General features: G+C 33.3%; 1 protein-coding gene across 12 annotated transcripts in view; it reads right to left on the bottom strand.

Annotated features, from left to right (window-relative positions):
• Positions 1–23,303, bottom strand: part of PCMTD1 (protein-L-isoaspartate (D-aspartate) O-methyltransferase domain containing 1) — a 68,189-nt gene that overhangs the window by 10,382 nt on the left and 34,504 nt on the right. For 10 of the 12 annotated variants that reach the window (XM_072804645.1, XM_072804654.1, XM_072804646.1 and 7 more), the window contains 3 exons: positions 14,211–14,313; positions 2,594–2,765; positions 863–986 (listed from right to left, as the gene is read on the bottom strand). In XM_072804645.1, coding sequence (XP_072660746.1) covers positions 863–986; positions 2,594–2,765; positions 14,211–14,313 — 399 coding nt within the window. Of the gene's footprint in view, positions 1–862; positions 987–2,593; positions 2,766–8,200; positions 8,393–14,210; positions 14,314–23,303 lie in introns of all 12 variants that reach the window. The other 2 variants (XM_072804657.1, XM_072804656.1) reach the window with 1 other exon arrangement.

The raw sequence follows: 23,303 nt of genomic DNA, 5'->3' as shown, positions 1-23,303 counted from the left end.
ATCTCTTTGTCTTTCAACTGCAGTAAGTTGATCACTCCCTTTCTTGAAATAGTTTTTTTTTTCTTGGTTTCCAACACAAACACCTCTCTCCTCACTCTTCCCACTCCTATAGCTTAAAATGTCTTTTTTCATTGATGATTTTTAATTTATATCTCCCTCATGCAGTAGGTTTGTATCTACTTGACTACCTGACACATGCATGCCAACAGAGAACTTAAATGTGGCCAGAATAAAGTATGTGATCCTCCTACACCTATTTCCAAACTATTCCATTGCCAGTCTTGCAAACAATGGTACCACCAAATAAATGATACTACTACTCAACTACCTATTCAAGGTAAAACTTTACATCCTCCTTTTTTCTTTACCACCATCTTCCATGAAGTCTACTATTTTTCTCCTTTCAAACAACTCTGTCCACACCAACACTGATTTTCCCTTTAAGTCTAGTATAATCTATCTTCTATACTCTAGCCAATGACTTTCAACTACCCTGAAATTTATTTCTGGCCTTGGAACAACCAAGTTCCTTGCAGCCCAAATAAAGGCTTTTGTGTTTGCTGTCCTACTGTACAGAAAATGCCAACAAACTTAATATAATAAATTCACAACTATAATTAATAAATTCATGTTTTCTTTGACCTGCCCCTTCTTTTCATATGTCCATGAAGGCAGCTAACAGCATCTGGTGCAAGGTAGGAGGAGCTCCAACCCACCTCCATAAAAAAGTTGAATAAATTTATTGAATATATTACTGCCTACATATTTACTTCTTCATAATTATATAGTCCATTAAATCTCAAGCATAAGAGTTGAACAATCTAAGCCACATTTCAATCAGAAAGGACCAAGAGTTACTTACGGAGTCCTACAGAATCTGGTTTGCCATTATCATTCTTACTTGGTTGTACAAGTGGAGCAAATGAAACAGCAAGGATGTTTTTACTTTCCCAAGTGTTTTGTCCAGTTCGCATAATTTGTGTTAACTATTTAAAGGGAAAAACAGAAATAGAATAGCTTAGTCCTGGAAATGTGATCATCTTATAGTCACAATTTTGCTTTAACAAAATAAATGCCAATGGTTGCTATAGTCACTTCTATTTGAATGCAATCAAATTACTTTCATTTAAATACTTACCATAAAATAATAAGGAATGACAAATATTTGCAGCTCTAGAAAGATAAGTCCATGTAAGTAGATCCAAATATGGTCTAGTGACTCATAATATTATATTTGGGCTCTGACAGCTTCTGGGGGTCTTATTTCAATCCACACCTGCCAGGGGCTCCCAAAATATATGTCTCACATAGGTTCAGTTGTTTGGTTAAAGCACTATATTAATAAAACCATGTTCTGATTATTGTTCCAAAGAGTCAATTTCTTGGTCTTCCATGATGGTAAAAAAGGCAGATTCTAATTCTAATCTCAACTTAGTATTTCAAAAATAGATTTAATTAATCACAAGAGGATTAGAAGTTTACCCACCTGGCAAAAATCCATCCCCAGTCCTTGGGAAAAAAATATTAGCTCAGTACATGGCTTGATCAAGTTGAATTAATACTTTCAATTTCTACCATAAAAGTCAGTGCATTATATTTCAGATCAGTATAATAGTATATAATTAATATTTAATAAAATACCAATGGGAAGCCATATCTTAAATGTTTGAAGATATATCTTTAACAGAAAACAGAAGATTGTTCATCTGGGAGTCTCAACTCCAGAAGCATTTGAGTAACTTTTTTCCAGGAGTGTTTTTTAATGAATGTTTTATATTATGTCTTTTTAATAACTGACAAACAATTTGCCACAGAGCACAGTACAAGGTAATGGCAAAAAACTTAACTGCAAATAACATGCTGTGATGTTAAGGGACTCCCTAAGATTATAAACTCCAAAATGATCAGGCAAGGTCCCAGTTGTCTTACACAATTTATCTTCTACTGTATAAACCACAAAGCATTTTAAACATCTCAAACAAACTTAGGTTAAAATGAGTATTACAGATTTTTTTTGAAATGCATTTTTGTACATTTTTTTTGCATTTTTGTACATTTTTAAAGTAATTTCCTTTTGAAAGATCCACCCATTTTTTAATACATCAGTATTTTCATGCATTTATTATACCTAGTAATTCTCAACCGAAGGCAAGCAAATATTTTCAAGTGAGTCAATGTAGTACTAAATGAAGAATTAAAAATTTACTTGTTTCTTCAATAGATTTAAGTAGTCCAAATCAAATCCCAAATATATTTTCTTTTTCTCATGTTCAGAGAACTAAAAAAATGTTTGAAACTGAGCAGCTAGTAGAGATTATTACATCCAACTGAAACAAGCTCCAGGTAAAGAAACTGTAGGAAGAAACGACTTGGCAAACACCATGTAGGTGGTAGCTAAGCTCTTGGTGAAAGACCAAATCTCTTCAAATCCTAGTATAAAGAATTTCTTCTATATCTGCTTTGGTTCAGTAATTAAGACTCCATTTCAAGTTTTGATCTATGGCGGGTACTTCTCTAAAAATTAAACCTACTTTTTACTGATTCCATTTCCCACCTTAAGCTACTGTGTTTAAGCAAAGGACAGTAAAGTTACCTGATCTTCTATAGGCATGACTAGAATGCCTCCAACTTTCAGTAATATTTTCATGTAGTTTTCATGGTCTTTCTGGACACCAGCCCCACAATAAATTCGATCATACTGATGACTGTCAGATGCTATCTGGAGGCAATTACCAACCACAAATGCAGGTTCACAGAACTCAAATCTGCATGAAAAAACAAATATATTTTAATTCATTTAAATAAAATATTAAATCTAAAAAAATTAACATAATTCAGTTTTTTGTAACAGTGAAGTTACCAAAATTAATTTTAGGATAAATATCATTATGAAATTTGATTTAAATATCATATTTATGAAGCTTAACTGATCAAATATAGTGTTTTATCATCAATGATAGAGTGCACATGTTTACAAAACATTAACCTATTTTTTGCCAAACTGAAACCTCATTTAGAGCTTAAAAAAATGAATATAATGAAAAGCCCTTCATGATACCCATCTTATGATGCCCCACAAATGACATATACTAAGGATGAGAATCACAAGGGTCAAACAAACAAGATTCACCTTCCACTGCCCTTTCCAAAAAAAAAAAAAGCTGACAGGCCAGTGTCAATGGGAAGGGCTCATGCAGTATTCATCTCTGTTTGATATTTTTGCTATGGCTAATAGTGGAAAGTTTTGTCAGGAAAAGACATCAATGTCCTGACCACATACCTTAGCAACCACTAAGATTAGGGAGATTTTCCTTACAGATTTTAGCAGAGCTATGTTACAGGATTGTTAGAGGATGTTACTGCTGCTTTGTGATCTCCCTATGCAACAAAAGGAGATACTGTTTTCAAAGCAAAGGCATTTTATCCAGGCCACCTGTTCCTGGTTACAGTGTTGGTTCATGGTATATAGAGTTATGCTTTTACAAACTAACCTATTTAGACTTCTACTTTATTCCTTAAATTTTAACAAATTGGAAAATAGTTACTAACATGTAACATTAATTAAAATCCCAAAGCACTAATAAAACATGTAATCTTTTAAAAAACTAACTCATGGAATATCCTTTTACTTTTAAGTTAATTAAAGTTAATATGACCACACAGCAAAATCAGGCTATTATTTGAGAATGAAATAATTTATATTAAAAGTTTCGGCATGCAGTGAAAAATGACACTGATTGAATCATAATCATTTCTGCTTTATAAAACATATCCTGCCCTTTAGTAATTAATAGACTTATTACATAACAAGTTTCCATTAAAATTCACTAAAACACAGACACATTATCTTCATTAATATTTAAAGAAGAATTTACCAGAATTATGCCGTTTTCAGTATCCTGTCTTCTAAGTGGAAGGGTCAAGGGTAGGGTGGGAAGGACTGAGGGGTTAGGGTGGGGTGAGTAATCTGTGTATACTCTCTTTTCCACACCCACATACTAGGGTAAGTCCATGCCTCATTTTTCCTTTCAGTGCAACTGCCTCCCTGCTAGTCACATTTTTCAAGTCCCTTCCATGGTTTTGTTCCCTACTGTACAGGATAGGGTGAAGTTTCCTTATAGTACCACATGGGGCTTTTTATGACCCTACCATCAAACTGTCCTGCCAGATTCATTTCCTGGCTCTGCCTCCCCTGCATACCCCCTTCTTCCTGCCAAACTATGCTGTAGCCAGACTGACTTACAGTTGACCCTTGAACAAGGCAGAAGTTAGGGGTGCAGACCTCCTCCCTCAAACATCCAAGTATAACTTATGACTCCGCAAAAACCTAACTACTAATAACCTACTGTTGACCAGAAGCCTTACTAACATGAACAGTTGACTAATAGATATTTAGTATGTTACATGTATTATATACTATATTCTTATAATAGAGCTAAAGAAAATATTAAGAAAATAAGGAAGAAGAAAAAACATATTTATAGTACTGTGCCATAAAAAAAATCTGCATTTAAGCCATCCTGCACAGTTTAAAACTATGTTGTTCAAGGGTCAACTGTGTGCTTCTAGTTGCTTAGTGAAGTATTACAAAATGTTTTGGAACTCTGTATCTGTGTATATATGCTGTTCCTTTGACTAAAATTCTTCCCATGATAAACGCCTCCTATCCCTTCAAGATACAGTTCAAATACCAGTTTTAGTAATGAAATCTTATCCAATTCTGTTTTAACAGTATCTCATTCTTGCTACTTGCATAGTACACAGGAAAGTATAAACTTACCTAGGTTAGGGACCATACTTAAATTCCTTTTAAACTCAAGACTATGGTACAACCTATGATTGTCTAAAATATGGCCAAATTATAATTTCTTGACTTTCAACTAATCAGATAATGCAGATCATGTGGTTTAATCACTTCACCAAACTCACAATAAGCATTCTTTAAAATGAAAAGGACTATTTTCAAGGAAGTCTATCTAAAAATATTTATTCTTATAAAAATTCAACTTAAAAAATTTAATTTTATAATAATTTAAGTCAGTCTTATTTTCAGGATGAATATGAGCAGGGAATTTATTTTTAAAAAATTAAATTATTAAAACTTCTTTTAGCAAGTCTGTTAAATCAACTCAAAAATATGCTTATGGTTTTAAAATCTGTCTACTTGTTAAAAATACATGATAGTTTACAGAAGTATGATCTAGGACAACACCATTCCAAGTAAACACCTTACAATTAAAACCACTTCTCAGATTAATAATATTTTATACATCCTTATCACAGCAAAATTAATTAGAAAGAATTTAGTGCCTGATTTTAAAATCAAATGTGTGATTCTGGTCAAATTTCCTTATACTACAAATGAGCACAATCCATTAAGTGAAATATTATTTACTGAGCACCAGTTGTGTGTAAAGATTGAACATACACTGGGAAACAATCATGCCTACAGTTAGTGAAAGAGATAGATGAGCATCAGAGAATCTCAGGAATAAAGATTTAAACTATGATAAATGCTCTGAAGGAAGAGAATAGGATTCTTTAAGACTGACAGTGTAAAGAAATGGACAGACCTAGGGAATCAGAGAAAGCTTCCTTAAGAAACAACAAGTTGTGAACTGAAAGATGAGACAGGGTAATCTAGAGCTATATGGTAGCCGAGATGGTAGTCACTAGCCACATGTGGATATTGAGGTTTTAAAATGCAGCTAGTCCAAATTGAAATGTACTATAAGGATAAAATTCACATGGGATTTCAAAGATTTAGTCCAAAATAAATATTAAAATAGCTCAATATTTCTTTTATACATATGTGTATAGCAGTGAATATGCGTGTGTATGTATGTGGATATGTATTTCAGCCACATAAACTGAAGATGCTAAATACCCTTCTACTTATCACCAGTAACTAGAAGCTTCAAATACTTTCTCCTTAACACAATCTTCCCTTTGAAATATTCTCCTGGTTTTCCTGCTATTTACGTGAATATTTCTTCTGAATTTTAGATGTATCTCCATTACATATTATAGTCCTCAAAATATATTTACTGAGTGAACCATATAAAAAACAAATGTTTTGTCAATTTTTCCACCTATCAACTTAGAACATGAACCCAAAATAAAATCTCAGGACTAGGAGAGAGACTTGCCCAGAAAGTTACAGGAAAAATATGTGCCTATGATACTTTCTGTATCAATATGATGGTTCTTGTTTTATTAAATTAGTCACTATAGAAGCTGTAACTTGACAATACAGAATACAGTTTTCTCAAAATGCAAAAAAAAAACAAACACAAAAAAACACAAAAACCCTCAAATAATTAAAAAAAAAATCCTTGCCTTTAATGAGTCAGTCAACTGTCCTATAACTGAAAGGCACTTTTTTGGGCCCTCCTGAAGACCTTAAATAAGCCACCATAACTTTAGGAAACAATTTAATGCTTTCTTTCCCCAGTAATGCAGATCAAAACAAGTATATGTGCTTCCACTTAGGGAGAATTACAAAAGATAATTACACTGAAAATCAAATCTCTAAATCTATAAATTTCTACTAATGCAAATGGAACATATATTTCTAACAAATACATATGGGATCCTTACACTTTCATTTAACAGTCAAATTAACTTCCTTTGAAAGAATATTCAAATCTGAAAATTTAATAAAACTTGAGATGTTCCTAAGGACTGGACTATTTCTAGATACAAAATAGTAAAAAAAAAACTTCAAGGAAATAAATAAAATTGGAGAACACTGTAATATTTTTAAATGTTGGCACTAAAACACCTAGAATATATTAGAAAATTCATATGCCAAAGACATCACAAAAAAGTTGTAACACTACCAATTTAGTAGTTATTAAGGAAAACATCTACCATAGATAGTGTTCCATCTGGGGGTTCTTTATTGTAACTATGGCTTGGTCTTTTTTTACCAGTAATACATGAATCCTTCACATTAGTAAAGAACACAAAACAATGTGCAAACTGCATACCATTTTATGTATATGTATACACACACACACACACACACATACATACATACAAATAAATGGGTAATGGATTATCTTTCCTAATAAAGGACTTAGAGATGAGCTTAAATATTTTTAACTAGGTACATAGTTGAGGATCTTAGACATTTTGTATTCTAATATTAAAACTATGGCTTATTTTTTATAACAGCATTTCACAAAAGTATACCAATTCCACAGCTAATAATACTTTTTGATAAAGTCGATGATTAAAAATGTTTAGGCCTATGTTTTATGGATATGCTCCTACCCATGTCAGATCACGCTCATGCTGATATTTGCAAAGAACTAAACAACTGACTGGAGATATGGATGAGGGCTACCGTGTTATCAAGAGTAAATTACAACTCCTACTCAGACTTCCACTGTAGACAGAAAAATAAAGAAAACATTTTCTTCCATAAGCTTTCACTATCTTCTGAAAGCTGCATCTCACCTAGGTTTCCACAAACCTCTATAGAGGCAAAGGACATATTTTTAAACCACAAATACAAGTTGGATATAATCTGGAAGACTTTAGCAATAAACTAATCAGAAGTTTTCACTTTATTACAAAATAGTACTACACTATTTATAGATCTATATATAAAATCTAGGTTAAAAATAGTGAAAAAGAAAATCCAAATTTCATTTTTTTCACATTGACCACAAACCTGAGGGGGAGAGGAAAAGCAAGAGGTGTACCAAAATGGCATTTCCTATGTGGTTATTATTTTACTCATGAAAGTATGGTTCACATGTACTTGCCCTAATTTTTATTCTTAATTTAGAAAAGTTCATTAAAATTTTATGACTGTTAGTAAAGTGAAAAGTAGCAATCATTTTTATTCTTTGAAGAAAATTTCTCAAACACAATTTCCCAGATGGAGATGACTCACGTTCCTAAATTACACTGAATTATCCTAACAATGTAAGTTATCTGTATACAAAATAAACAGTTCTGAAATGTGTGTAATAACTATAAATTAATTCACTTTAGACTTATAGTTTGTTTGATTTAAATCTGAAAATTTAGTAATTGTTTTTAGACTCTTATGCAGAGGGAAAATATTTGACACACTCTTACTAAAATGTAGACTGGAAATCATTTGCAGAAAAATATAGAGCACATATTATCTTGGTTTTCAACATGAACACTTGCCCAAAAGACCACCGGGATTCTCATCACTTACCTTAGCAGTGGTTTTCTTTATAGGTGCATGTTGGAATATCTTCGTCTGGAGACGGACAGATGATTTCCTTCACAGCAGGGACCTTGCCAACTTGCCCATATAATTCTTTTGATAAGCTGCTAGGAGATCAGGGTGACCTAGCCTTGCCCTGCAGCTTCCCTCTTAGACGGATAGTCTAGGTCTAGGAGCTGACTGAGAGTAGAAAAAACAACATTCCCCTTCAATACACTGTTGAAGTGGGGGCTGAAAATTTGCACACCTAGTTTATCATGTGCCACAGGATGCTGTCATTGAAAGTTTAGACAATTATTCCAATGGAATAAAGGATTTCAAGGTCATTGGAAAGAATCCTACCTTGTTCTCATTCCTCATCCAAAACAATCTGCCAAATGAATCACAGAAACCTTTTTCTTAAAACACTTTGTCAAAATACACATTTTGGGTTTTAAGAGCTATGACTACTTAATTAAAACAAGACAAAACTTCAGAATTTTCCATTGGGAAGAAAATCCAGGGAAACATTATCTCTTGATCTCCAAATGCAGTTATACTACTCAAAAACTCTTACAATCAATAATTAAGCTATAGTATAAAGCAAAATTTTAAAAATCAATTACTTTACCTTTTCAAGTGTTTTCCCTTCCAACTGCACCAAACTCATCTCAGAATAATTCAAGCATTATTTAAAGCAAAGTGTTAAGAGTAAGTAAATACAGTGTTCTTCCATTGAGTGAAGCTTTTGGAAAATCCATAGATCAAAAACAATCTCTAAATGCTTTATAGGAAATGTGCAGGTACATCACATAAAAGTAAGCCTTCAGTATTTCAACAATTATTTCCCCTAACAATGTGTTTGAAGCCATCCAACTTTTCCCAATGCCATTTCTCATTGATGGAAAAATATATAATTGATAAACAGCCCTGATGACTATTCTCAAGCATTTCTGTTACCACCATTTGAATGTTGGTCACGATTAAAAACTGTTCAGGACCTGTAATAACTGTTATAAAACTAACATCTGAACATTATTGGTGCATCAAAATATTCAAATATCTAAGAAATATTTTGAAATAATGTTGAATATGTAGTCACAGATAACAAAACTATTTCAAGTATGCATAATTCTCTTAAAGATGAAGCAGGACTACTCTGCTGATAAAGTTGACAGAATATAGAAGCATTTAATTTTTCCAATGCAAATAAAACCACATGGGAAAAAATGAACCTATAATTAAAGATAAACTTAGGCCACCAGATACTGTCATAAATCAATTAAACAAATCTTCTAAAACACAGAAGAGTATACTAATTGTGCATTTACCTTAAAACTTATACCTCAACTAAATTTGAGGACTACATTGCTTCTCTGAGTCATCTGTGCCCTCAAAAGTAACTCACACCATAAGTGAGTTTCATTAATGAACAGGGTAGGTATACTTTGTAATAAAAATGCTATCATGCATTTAACCATGTTAACAGCATTCCTTAATTCTAATATAAGGGAAGTAAATGATGAAAAAATAAGTGCTGCTTCAACTTTTGTATCTTGGGCTAAGTTGCTTGACTGTAATTCATGGGGAGCAGCTTACTGCTGGGAAGAAATATTAGAAGAAATCAGTATTTACATTATCATAGCTAAATCAGAACTAAATAAAAAGGCTGGGTTAATGAGGTCACAGCTTGTCTATTCCTCAGTTTTCCTAGCTGGGCAATGTGGACATCAATACAGCCTCTTGGGCTGTGGATTAAGCACTTAGAATGAATGGTACATGGTACTTAATGAACAGACAATACATATTAAGTGCTATTATTTTTTATTACCTCATTACGGTTTTCAGTACTCCTATCATAACTCAGTTATATGAAAAATTATATAGAAACAAAAGTCCTCCCCATTTGAACAGAATGAAAATCTTCAAATAAATCAGACTACGCTGCACTCATTTTGCTACTGATGTTAGAATATTTCCAAAGTCAGCTAACAGTATCCTTGAAAGGGAGGGGAGATAGGAACGACCAATCTCTTATAAGGAAATGGCACACTCCAAAACATGCATTCCAGAGTGCTAAGTCAACCTCATGCACAGGTACACATGTAAGTACATAAACATTGCTATAAACAAATGCTATACCAAACACCAACTCATTTGCAAAGTATAAACTGGATAAAGGTTTACAATTCAGGCTACTTTAACTAACTTATTCTTCCAAGTTACTATAAACTGGCGAGATTATTTTGCTTACTGCTTGAGCACAAATACTGATAATAACTTGACCTTCTCCAAACTTCTTCCCTTATGAAAACCAGACACTGAAGGGCCTTTAAAACCTAGGCCCAAAGACTTGTCTAAATCAGAGTGGGCTAAAACAAAGGTATTCTAAAGAGTCTGTGTGAAGAGCAGAAGTGAGGGCAGCCTGCTGCTTGTTTCTGTAAATATAATGTTCGTAGGACATCTCACCCCCATTTCCTTCCATGGCGTCTAATGCTGCTTCTGCATTACAATGGCAGAGTTGAGCAGTTACTACAGGGACCAGTTAGCCCAGGAAGTCCAAAATAGTTACTAACTTTTACTAGAAAAGTCTTGCCCGTGTTTAGGAAGACCTTTAAAATCAAATGTCAGTTTTATAAGGAAATTTCAGCAAATCTGGAAATGCCACAGGTAGAGCAAAGGGAAAAGCCATACAAGAGAGCTCCCCCTTCGTGCCCATCTCCAAATACAGTAAATTCAGAGTAGCCTCTTCAAATTATTTCATTTGCTGATACAGGAGTATGGCATGGAAAGAAAAGTAAAATGCATACATTATAATAAAGATTCTTTCTCCTAAAAGAAAAAAATACTACTTTCAAGACTCAGGAACCAAGTTTGCTTTATAAAGTACACACAAAAACACACATTTGTATTTTTTAAAAGGTTACCTTACCTTACATATTTTAAGGTTGAGTTTATAGATTCTTTCCCACCTACTATATTTGGAGTTCACTATGATCTCCAATAGATATATGTAGGAAAATTTTAAAGATGCAATTTAAATCATAAGTGACATAACAATACTTTTGAAAAAAGAATTTATTAAAATAGATCCAAACAAATAGGATAAGACTGGAAGGTATTAGGTTTTAGCTATCTCTTCTCTGTGTTACACATGATCAAGAATAATCTGGTACTGAAGAATACAAAAATAGATATTAATTTAATTAATATTAATTAATTAATAATTTACTTTAGATATTAATGTAACAGTTACTTTATATTTTGTTAATTAAAATATGTATTTTGATGACCTGTATACAATTAAATATAATGAAACCACTTGGAAATGGGATTTTTAAAATCACTTTGGCAAGTTTTTCAAATTCAAAAAACTGATTATAAATAAAAATATCATCCACAAACATGAAGGAAAACTGCTAGGAAATCATCAAAACACTAGAATGGACACTATTATAATTTCTGTCACCAAAGCCAAATAATATAAAAAGACCAAAAAAGGAGTCCAATGAGTTAAGTCAATGACTTTACTAAGCTTTCAACCACTACTTTATGCAAAACAAAACATTTTCCCAGTACTTACTACACTTTGTATGCAAGATACTTTTGTAATCTGAAATATTTAACCAATACTTCACATTACTTGAAAACCAGAATAGATAACATTTCCAGAACTAATTTTTTCAGCCTAGTTTATTAATGCATGAATCTGTTTTAAAAACAAGTTGCAACACTTCAGAAACAACTATATTATAAAGCCTGAGTATTTTAACTAAAAAAACAAGACTAATGAAAATTATAAAGAAACATTTAGGTCATGTCACACTTTTTATGATTCACCCACCATTTTATGAATAACAAATCTGTATAACAGAGTAACAACAAAACTCAAGAAATACAAAGAAATCTGTTTTACAATTATATGGAAACAATTTTAGAATTTTTCTTTAAATTGAGACACGAATATGTAGTCTTCAAACTTATCTGTTATGGATTATTTAGCATGTAAATTTCATCAACATAGAAATGCTTTGAATAATGACATATTTTAGTTATTTCCCAGGACTACGCCCATTTGCCACCAATAAACTTGAGCTCCAACGATACTTGTGTAGAGGTGCTTCAGTGATTCAAGGTTCACCCTTGAATGTGTTCTGCCTGAAATGTATTACTATCTAATATATAATAAACCTTATGATAGGCGTAAACATTGGCTTTTACTAATAGTACTTTTCTAAGTGTATTTCTAATAGTATATTTTCTAAGTTCAAATGTATTCAAAAAGTCCTTATGTGTATACTGTTTCAGCATCAAAATATAATAGGAATTCAATAAATTCAAAATTCTACAGTTCTAAAAACAATATAAAAAATATTCATGTCTACATCCTAAGCATTTAACATGCTACCAATCACCAGACAAAAATACTAAACACAAAAGAATGGTAAAATTGAATACCAATTTTTTATAAAATAACAGCTAAAAACTTTTTTATTTCTGTCAAACAATATGCTACTCTTGGAAAGAGAATATGAACCAACACGGTAAGCACTTGCAAAATGATTCAAAGTGTGAATTAAATTTTAATTATTTATAAAAACAAGCATAAATAAAAGATGGTGTTCAGCAAATTGATGCAGAAAATTCAAGTAGCCTGCTCAAACACATTGAATTAATTAGAACAAAATAAACCTGATCATTTTCAAAACCTGAGAATTTTCCAATTCTCTCAAGCCTGTCTGACTGAAGTCTTTAATAACCCAATTACAATCACACTTATCTATACACAAGACCTCCCCTTCCCTCTGTAACACCAAGGATTTTGCAGCAATTCTGTTCTTCAACCAATCAAGTGCCACACGGGCAAAGGGCAAGGGGCAGGAGAGAAAAGGCAGAGAAGGGGAAGAAAAGGAAAACATACTCCAGCAGACATTCGCAGGGTCTTTTCTGTCCTTAGCGGTACTGTCTCAAGCCTAAAACTCTCCAGAGAAAAGCCCTCAGCCCTGATTCAGACTCACAAGTTTCTCACCTTTCATGGTCATGGCCAGGGTCTAGAGGTGAGTGAAGAAAACCCACTCTTAACAAGCCGAATTGGAACTCTGGTTTTGTAATAAAACTTTGCTATCTAAGGTGACTGGGTTCTAAGCTAGTGTTCTAAGCTTTTTAAGACTTTCTTTCTTTAAAAATATCACTAGTTGGGAGATATAAATGTCCTCAAATTTTAAATAATCTCACAGAGTTCATAGACTTTAGCAGAAGACACCTTTGCTCCATAGTTCCATCATTGCTGAATTTTAGAACATTACACACCAAGAAGACTCTCCTGCCAGGCTAAGAACCAACATCTGTGCAGTATTTCTTCAAAAATACAAGTTCAAAAAAAAAAAATCGTTTTCTAAAAAATTGCTCAAACACAACCCTATCAAAAAATATATCAATGTATTTCTATAATAACTAACTTTAGCTATATTATAAGGTAATTGAACATTTTAAGAAAGCCCTTTGTATGCTAACAGGTATCCCTCTTATTTTATGAATAAAGAGGGAAGAACTATTAAATTACCATTCCAAAGGCATAAAACCTGTTCCAGGACAAAATTTTCTAATGCCAGAATATTGTATTTTCAGAAAAGGTACTTGTATGATATTTAATGATGGGAATATTACTCTAATTACTAGGAAAACTGCTAGGAAATCATCAAAACACTAGAATGGACACTATTATAATTTCTGTCACCAAAGCCAAATAATATAAAAAGACCAAAAAAGGATCATAAAGTGATAGTAATACAGAATTAGAAGTGATTTATTTGTAATCTACAGACTTACATAGAACAAAAATTATAGCATCAAATAATTTTTCTAACTTCATTTTTCAGTCATTTTATACACACTGATTTTTGCTGCATTCAACTGAGCAATTCAGGTCAATAAACTAACAGCACTGAGGAAGAGACATGTCAATATGTATCTACTTATCAACTGCTTTCAAACCAAAACTATAGATAAGAATACTTACTTATCAAAGCTATCACTATTTTTGATGAAGCTCTCCAATTTTTCCTTGGCATATTCCACCACATCTGAATGAAGCTCAATCCCATGATTTATTCCAAAAGGACCTGCAATTGTAGCAGCAGCATTTTTATAAAATATATTTTTATTTATATACATATATATATAAAATATGTCTTTACAGAGCTTTTTTAATTTCTGCTCATTTATCTACCACAAGAGAATTTAAAAGGCTTAAATATGTGCACGTCTACTGGCCAGACTTAAAAAGCTGAATGGAAATCTCACTATTTACATAGCTTTAATTTAAAAAAGAAAGAAAGAAAAAAAAAACAAAACAAAACAAAGACTAAGTTACAGAGAGTACTCTCAGGGGAGTAGCTTATCTGTCAGGACAACATTGACAAAGAAATAATCATATTCCTATATACAGTAAAAGTTCATTACCATCACATTTTTCACTTACCATTTGTTAAAAGTTTGAGAATTCTAAAATGCCTGAAACCATGTGTTAACACAGATGCTATAGAAGTATCTCACATCACTCCATTACATACTAAATTCTTGGAGTGCCAAGACCACATTCTAAGCCTTTAAAAGGAGCTCCCAATGTCTAGCAGAATGTGACCACTGAGACACTTCATTGCAGAGCTGATTTTACTTTCCTGTTCTAGCACACTTCACTTAGTATTTCTTTTTACCCATAGCTATGGATAAGTGACATTCTAGGAATGAGGAAAAGGAGAGCTCTCTCAGCCCAGGAAGTGGTCGTGGTATAATCGCTGAGAATATGACCAACGGGATTCACATTTCCTAAAGCTACTGTGCATTATTGCCTGCCCTAGGATGTACATGAAAGTAACACACAATCTCATCTAGTTAGGCGAGTTGCTTTTGAACTTCCAAAACTGAGCCAAACAGGGTTTTCCACCCTATATTTTTGTTTTATTTTTATTTTGAAATTGGTCTCCTAGGAAAAAGTGTGTGTATGTATTTATTTTCCTTATCTTATATGTACTTATTTTCTGTATCTTGCATCTTAGGAACCAATTAACTCAATATGCTCCCTACTGAATGTCATTAAAAATACAATGTAAGTGGAGTTCCAATGACCTCTAAGATTTTTTTAAATAACAAAAAATCAGTCATCAATTATCATGTTTGAATGGTCAGAGGACACATTAAAAAAAAAAAAAAAGTGATCTAGAACTACCTAACTATAAAAAATAAACCAAAATGTTTAGAGACTATCTTTAAGCCAAAATCAGATAATCCTTTAACCTACTACATTTGTATCAGATTGCATTTGATTGGTATTATTAAAAAAAAAAAACTAGTTCTACTTGAAAAATGTACTCAGGTAAAAAGGTTAAATAAAACGGTATTTGATCCATCAAAACACAACAGATAGAATTAACTCCCTTTGTAATGTTTTTTATACTTTCAAAGTAAATTATTCTGATCTATGCAATCCTAAATGTTTTGATTTTTTGTTTCCTTACAGTTGAACTACTGGTCTTCATCTGAAAACTGAAACATCCATCTGAGAGCATTTAAGACCTCTTATAATTCCTTATTATTACTATAAACTGAGTCAAACAAAAATTTGCTGTTTTCAAAAATAAAAATGACCTACAAAATAAACTTACAGAAGAACACATGGTGACATCTCTTTTTAATTTATACGGAATCTGAATATTTTGATAACTTTAATTTCCACAAGGAAACAAAGAATACTAGGAAATCCTGAACAGAGTCCCTCGTTTAAAAAACTCAAATTAGGGGCACCTGGGTGGCTCAGTTGGTTAAGTGTCTGCCTTCAGCTCAGGTCATGATCCCAGGGTTCTGGGATGGAGCACCATGTCAGGCTCCCCACTTGTGAAGAGCCTGCTTCTCCCTCCCCTTCCTGTTCATGTTCTCTCTTGCTCTCTCTCTCAATAAATAAAATCTTAAAAAAAAAAAAAAAAAGTTAAAAAAAAACTCAAATTAAACCACAATTATTTAATATTATGTACATTATAAGGAAAATACTGGTTGAAGAATTTCTTTTACCCTTTTAACCGTGATCCATTTAATGTAGAACAGAAACTTTCATATTTTTATTAATAATCTAGCTAATCACCTATTTTTATCAAAACAAAACAAAATTAGGGGTAAATGGGTAAAAGATCAATGAAAAGCAACAATACTGTATAATTTGACATTTCCTGTTAAGGCCAAATGCATAAGCACTATAATAAAGGTGTCCAGTAAAGAATCTGAAAATCAAGTTTCTATTCAGTCTTTCAAACTGCTTTCTTAACAAAGAGAGTTGACTTTCAGAGTTCTAGAACAAAGGGACTACACAGGTTGTTCATCACTAAAAGACACCACTGGTCTCTTTTTCTTCTCCTTGCTTTCTGCTTATTGTCTAAAACCAAAGTGGCAAGTTTTGGAAATAAGGTTAAAGTTCATTAAGAAAATTTCTTAAGAATGTTTTTCACATTACTTGTATTTCATAGTACTTTGATATAAAATTAAAACAATTTTATTAACATATAAAGGATATGGCAATATCATAAATAGACAAGCAGAATATTCTATGCATTAACTTCTAGTGCAAAAACACCATTTATGATTTTTAATGCATGGTATTAATTTAAATATCACAGACATATCTTTATCATAAACTGAATAATAATTGACATATTGAAAATAAATTTAAAAGAATGCATTATTAAAAGGTAGAATTTAAACAGCAATGTCACCAGTATCTCATTTATTTAGAATACGATATGCAACTAGAACACATCAAGTGTATGATAAAAATGTACTGTGACACTGTTTATTACAACTCATATTTGGCATCTATATTAAATAGAACAGAAAAATAAAACACAAAAAACTAAAAGTATACATCGCTACCTCTAGGAAAGGGACTAAGCTCTAGGGCAAGAAGGAGACATTTCCATCATTACACCTTTTTGTCTAAAATCTCTGGACTATACCCATATGTAACTTTTTCAATCAAAAAATAATGGGCTTGGGGCACCTGGGTGGCTCTGTCAGTTAAGCATCTGCCTTGGGCTCAGGTCATGATCTCAGGGTCCTGGGATCAAACCCCACATAGGGTGATAGGGCCAAGGGGTGTGTGTGTGTGGGGGGGGGGGGTCCCTGCTCAGCAGGGAGCCTGCTTCTCCCTCTCTCTCTGTGCACTCTTCTCTCTCCCAAATAAATAAATTTCTAGAAAGAAAGAAAGAAAGAAAGAAAGAAAGCAAGCAAGCAAGCAGGCAGGCTAGTCAAAGAGATAGCAGAAAACAAGATTTTCAAATTAATAAAAGAAACAGTAGAAAATAATTCTGACAGGAAGGTACAATGGAAAGGTCAATGAAAAAAAAAATTAGGGATCCCTGGGTGGCACAGTGGTTTGGCGCCTGCCTTTGGCCCAGGGCGCGATCCTGGAGACCCGGGATCGAATCCCACGTCAGGCTCCCGGTGCATGGAGCCTGCTTCTCCCTCTGCCTGTGTCTCTGCCTCTCTCTCTCTCTCTCTCTGTGACTATCATAAATAAATAAAAATTAAAAAAAAAAGAAAAAAAAAGAAAAAAAAAAATTAAATGGTATCCAAAAGACAGTATTCGTCAACACTTTCTAACACCATCTAACAGATGAAGCATAAACTTAATTTTGTATTCAATAGTTTTCAATGCTATTTTGTATTTGACAATGTGAAGAAGTTTTTCTATAAAATGATAAAGGCATCATTTTTGTAATACCTATTAGAAAAATAAAAGTACCAACAGTTGACTATTATCTTTAATAGGAAAACAGAGAAAAAATAGAAATATACACAGAAGTCAAAGTTTATTAAGACAAATAGTTACTAGAAAAACCTAGGTAGCCTATGTAATATTAGACATGATTGGTAAGGCTGGCAAAGGCCTATTTATTAAGAGCAATAATAAATATAACAAAATTTCAATATTGGAATTCCAATAAAATCTATAAACTATTTTTCCTTTGTAGCAGTTGGAGCTAATCTAGTTCATTTATCATCAGTCAATAATTAAAGCATATAAGTTATATAAAGGTCAATAATCATCAGGTTTAGGTGTCTCTACAATATCTAGATCTTTTTACATCAATGTTGACCCTATGTTACACCTAATACTACAGCTTCCTTCTCTGAGACACCCTGAAAGGCTGTTTTGAGTATAGTATGGAGGGTAGAGCTGGCCTAAGGCAGTCCAGGGAAATCAGGAGAGTTCCACACAATGTTTTAATGAAGTTTTTAGCACCTTCAGTATTTTGTGTAAAGCTATTTTACAGAACACAGCCACAGGCAAAAACTACTTCCTGAAAAGTAACTAGAAGAGCTCTCAAGATGAGCTAATTTAAGATCCATCATTTTAACTGAGGACTCAGATCTGCATTCCACGGAGCAGTAAGAAAAAGAGTAGATTTAATTTCCAATCCTGATTCCTTCTCCTAACAGCTTTATAATCAGAGACCAGTAACTTACCCTTTGAAGTCTTTCCTATTGCATAAAATGAGTTCCTGGGAAAATCAAGTAAATTACATAAAAGTGCTTCACACACTATAAAGTATAGTATGGGTGCAATTTATAAATCATTACGTGCCCTCTCTTTGTATACAAAAGTGACTAGTTGTAGAAGCAAAATCCTAACCTCTAAATAGTTCTTAACCCTGACTGCATATGTGGGAATTTTTGAATTATATTTAAAAGTAGATTAAATTTAATTTGATTTCAACTGTAAATGCTTGGCTGCCACCCCAGACAGGCAGAGGGAATCTCCCAGGGTGTGACCCAGGCCCAGCAGATAACCGTAAATGCAGCCCAAGTTGAGCACACAAGCCACATCCTCCCAATTTTTAAAATCTCTTTGGACTACCCAAATCTCTGCTCTCATCGGTAAAGTGTTATCACGAGTTAGTAACTACAAATAAAAGCATTATGGATAAAACTAAGTTTTTACCACAAGAGGGAGCATGTGAATCAGTTACTTGATTTCTATGAAACTAGGGTAATGTTTCTCATAAGAACCGAAATATATAATGTAAAAACATCTTTTAATAAGTTCCAACGTCATTTTATTACTAACTTCAGTTGTATAAAATAAAGCATCTTTGGGAAGATTTATAAATAAGTTTATAAGAATTCAGAGACAGTAACAGGTAAGCAACAGTATTAGGTTTCACTCTGTGAACACCTTGAAGTGTAACAAAGAGACATAAAATAGTGCAAAGGTAGATAAAGCAAAGGGGAGTAAAAGGAATCAGCAAAAGATAAGTTAATCATTAACCAGATACAAAGAAACAGACCTCATGAACTGACACTTAAGATACAATTAATTTCTTATGGTTTCTCCATCCTATTACATTACACAAAAAGAGCACATTAAAGAAAAACAAACACTGTCAAAATGTTTACTGAGTCTGGCCACGTTAGGGTAACCATTCTGAAGCTAGCTGGATATATGTATGACTAGACTGGAGACTTGGTTCTCTGCTCTCTAGGTTTAGGAAAGACCTCATGAAGCAAATCCTGAAAATTTTTCCAGAAAGTTAAGAGTTCCAGTCCCTTGAACTCCTCTCAGCTGATGGATTTGTAAGTGCTGCTTTTCTTTATTATACTTGAATCTTAAGATCTATGTTGACACAAAATCTGAACATACTGGTTTACATAAAATGAATCCAAGCCCCTATGTAAATTGCATGTCTAAAATACCAAAACAAACATCACAATCAGCTCATTTACATATTTCCACTCAGCAGGCTAATACTCAAGTCTATATGTTCACAACTTATGACTATCTCATACATCTAGTGGAACATCAAAATACAGATTTAAGTTTCTATGACAGTAAATTCAGTAAATAAAGAAAAAGTTGTGCTCACCTATAAAATGGAAAATAGGTTTAAAAGCTAATTTAAACAGCTTTAGTTCTTGATCTATATATTCTTTTTAATACAGTAAATTTCCCCTGGAAGCCGTTTTCAGCAGCTCTTTCATTCCACTGGGTTTTTATTTGTAAAATATCTGAAGAGATGCTGGGGCCAGCATACTGACCAATTCACAAAATAAATAGTGAACTAAATGAAAAGAATGGCCAATGCAATTGACATCACACTTCTACTACTAGTTCAGAGAGGATATGAATAATTTCAAAGTTATAGGATGTGTCTTGTGCACTGCTGTATCCTCAGCAGCTGGCACAATGTTCAATATAATAAATATCTTTTGAAAGAATGATAAAGTATAAAAATGTAGCTATGGTCCCAAACTTAAAGGATTAACAGCCAAGACTGAGGCAAATGAAATATACAAAGCCTAAAACGTATATTTTTCATGTCTTAATTTAAATATAAAGTACACAGACGAAAGTCCTTAAGTATATGTCAAATTTTTTTTATAGTTATTATCACAGAATGAGGCATTCCACAGAAGACTTAGCAATAAATACATTCCACTCAAAAGAAATTTCTTAGTGATTTCAGCTGTGACAGGAATCTTCTAAAATGCAATACATCTTTTCCTTTATGTACCTAAGAAAATTATGACTTCAGGTCAACTATAATCATATGAGTATTATGCAATGTCGAGGTATTCCAGGCTCTATGAATCTATTCCTGAAGTGGGAAGACAACTAGATAAAATAGAGAAAAGGAAAACCTTTTAAAGTATGCCTTTTGAAGGACACCTGGGTGGCTCAGGTGGTTGAGCATCTGACTTTTGATGTGGGCCCAGGTCATTATCTCAGGGTCATGAGATCGAGCCCAAAGATGGGCTCCATTCCAGCCATGGATCCTGCTTGGGATTCCCTCCCCCCCATCCATAAGTCCCTCCCCCCACACGAATGCAGCGTTCTCTCTCTTTCTCACTCGCTCGCTCGCTCTCAAAAAATAAAAAAAAAATTAAAAATAGAGTATGCCTTTTGATTCTTTTGGATTTCTTTAACCCTACCAATATGTTACCTATTTCACAAAACATAATTAAATAGAGAATAGATTCTGATATTCAGGTTTCCACCTGAGTCATTTTTGGTAGAAAAAAAGTACCTTTCAGCAGAATGAGAAACACAATAGGGTGAAAATTTAGAGAATGGAGACAGAAAGGAACAGTACAGCACAACCTGCTGCTCCTTCTAGTTCTAGGACCCATTTCTGGCCCTTCCTGGGCCATTCTCAGGCAAATCTCTTAATATTTTGGAAGCTCATTTTCTCTTTTATAAGATAAAGCAAATAAATGAAGAGGTTAGGTTTTTAGGAGTTAAGATTATTAACAATTTGAGGTATGTGAATGTACATGTTTCCCTAAGTAGCAATGGTTCAGTATTTAGTAGTTCAGTATTTGCAGACATATGCACAAATGGCTTTAAAAGCTACCATGTACAGGGATGCTTGGGTGGCTCAGCAGTCGAACGTCTGCACAGGGCATGATCCTGGGATCTGGGATCAAGTCCCACATCGGGCACCTTGCAGGAAGCCTGCTTCTCCCTCTGCCTGTGCCTCTGCCTCTCTCTCTTCCTTTCTCTGTGTCTCTCATAAATGGATAAATAAAATCTTAAAAAAAAAAAAAAGAAAGAAAAGAAAAACCACCACGTACTGATCTCAAGTTTACAAATTTTATGGTGTAGTGAATTCACAAATAACAGGGATCAACTGTATTTGATACAATGATAATCTGAGTTGGGTAGAGTCAATCCTAAAGGTAAATAAAAACTCAAGATGCACAGAGAACCACCTAAGATTTTTCACACCGCTGAAGGGATTGCTTTACAACTTTGAAGAACAGTGTGAGGAAATACAACCAGAAATTACTATGAAAACCTTAAGATTTCTAAAACCTGTACTATTTCCTAATATTTGATATTTTTATTACCATTTGTTACCCAATAATAATTAGCAGTAATATCCCAAACACAAAAATCATGTGTTGATTATTAGAGGTAGCAGCAATGAAAGAGATGGTTGAGTAATGAGTTCCACTCCATACCCAGAAGCAAGAGTGGGGAGAAAACCCTACGATACAGAAAAATAATGGCAACTCAATACAGGGTATGTTGGCAGAAGAAAGGATGCAGAGAAGCCTAACTGGGACTAAGAAGAATGGTTTAAATAGCAAGTAGCCTTACTGATTTCAGAAAATATGACTAGTCTAAATGAAATGGTTCTTTTCAAAACAGATTTACTCAGAGCCCAAAATAAAGCACATACCAAGAGCCTTTGTAATTCCTAAAAAGTAAAAACAAAATATCCTCAAAAAAAAAAAAAAAAGGGGAAAAACTGAGGTTTGGTTTAATACAGAAAATATACTCTACAAAGAGAACCCTGAGAACCTACAGAGTATGTTTTGTCTTAACAAAAAGAAAGGGGGAGGGGAGCTGAAGAACACTCGGGATCTCCCTGATTGTCTGGCTCACAGTGAGCCAAGAGATTTCTAAAAAGAGGCGTTTAAAAGAGCATGAGAAAACATTTGAAAACAGTATTTCTGATAAAGGGCTTGAATCAAAATCTATAAAGAACATTTACAACTCAATAAGAACACCCAACAGCTTAATTAAAAAATGGGGAAGAAATTTGAAAAGACATTTAATTAAAGATACAGGAATGACTAAAAAACACAGGAATAGATGCTCCTCCACATCATTAGAAGTGCAACTTAAAACCACAGCAAGATAGCTACTATGATAGCTACTAAAAAAAAAAACAAAAAAACAAAAAACACACAAGCACCAGTGAAGATGTGGAGAAACTAGAACCAGTGCAGTCATTTTAGAAAATACTTTGATAATTTCTTTAAAAGTTAAACATGGGGTGCCTGGGTGGCTCAATCGGTTGTGTCCAACTCTTGGTTTTGGCTCAAGTCATGATCTCAAATGAGCTGGGATTGAGCCACACTCAGAGGGAAGTCTGCCTGAAAGATTCTCTCTTTCCTGTGCACAGGCTCCCTCAAAATAAGTAAAACTTTACCAAAAAAAAAAAAAAAAAAAAGTTAAACATAAACTTAACATAGAACCAAGCAATTCCACTTCTAGGAATCCATCCAAGAGAAATGAAAATGGAGGGCAGCCCGGGTGGCTCAGCAGTTTAGTGCC

Source organism: Canis lupus, chromosome 28 (assembly GCF_048164855.1).
Source record: "Canis lupus baileyi chromosome 28, mCanLup2.hap1, whole genome shotgun sequence".
In the NCBI taxonomy this organism is placed as follows: Eukaryota; Metazoa; Chordata; class Mammalia; order Carnivora; family Canidae; genus Canis; species Canis lupus.
This window is presented reverse-complemented; position numbering and strand designations above follow the sequence as displayed.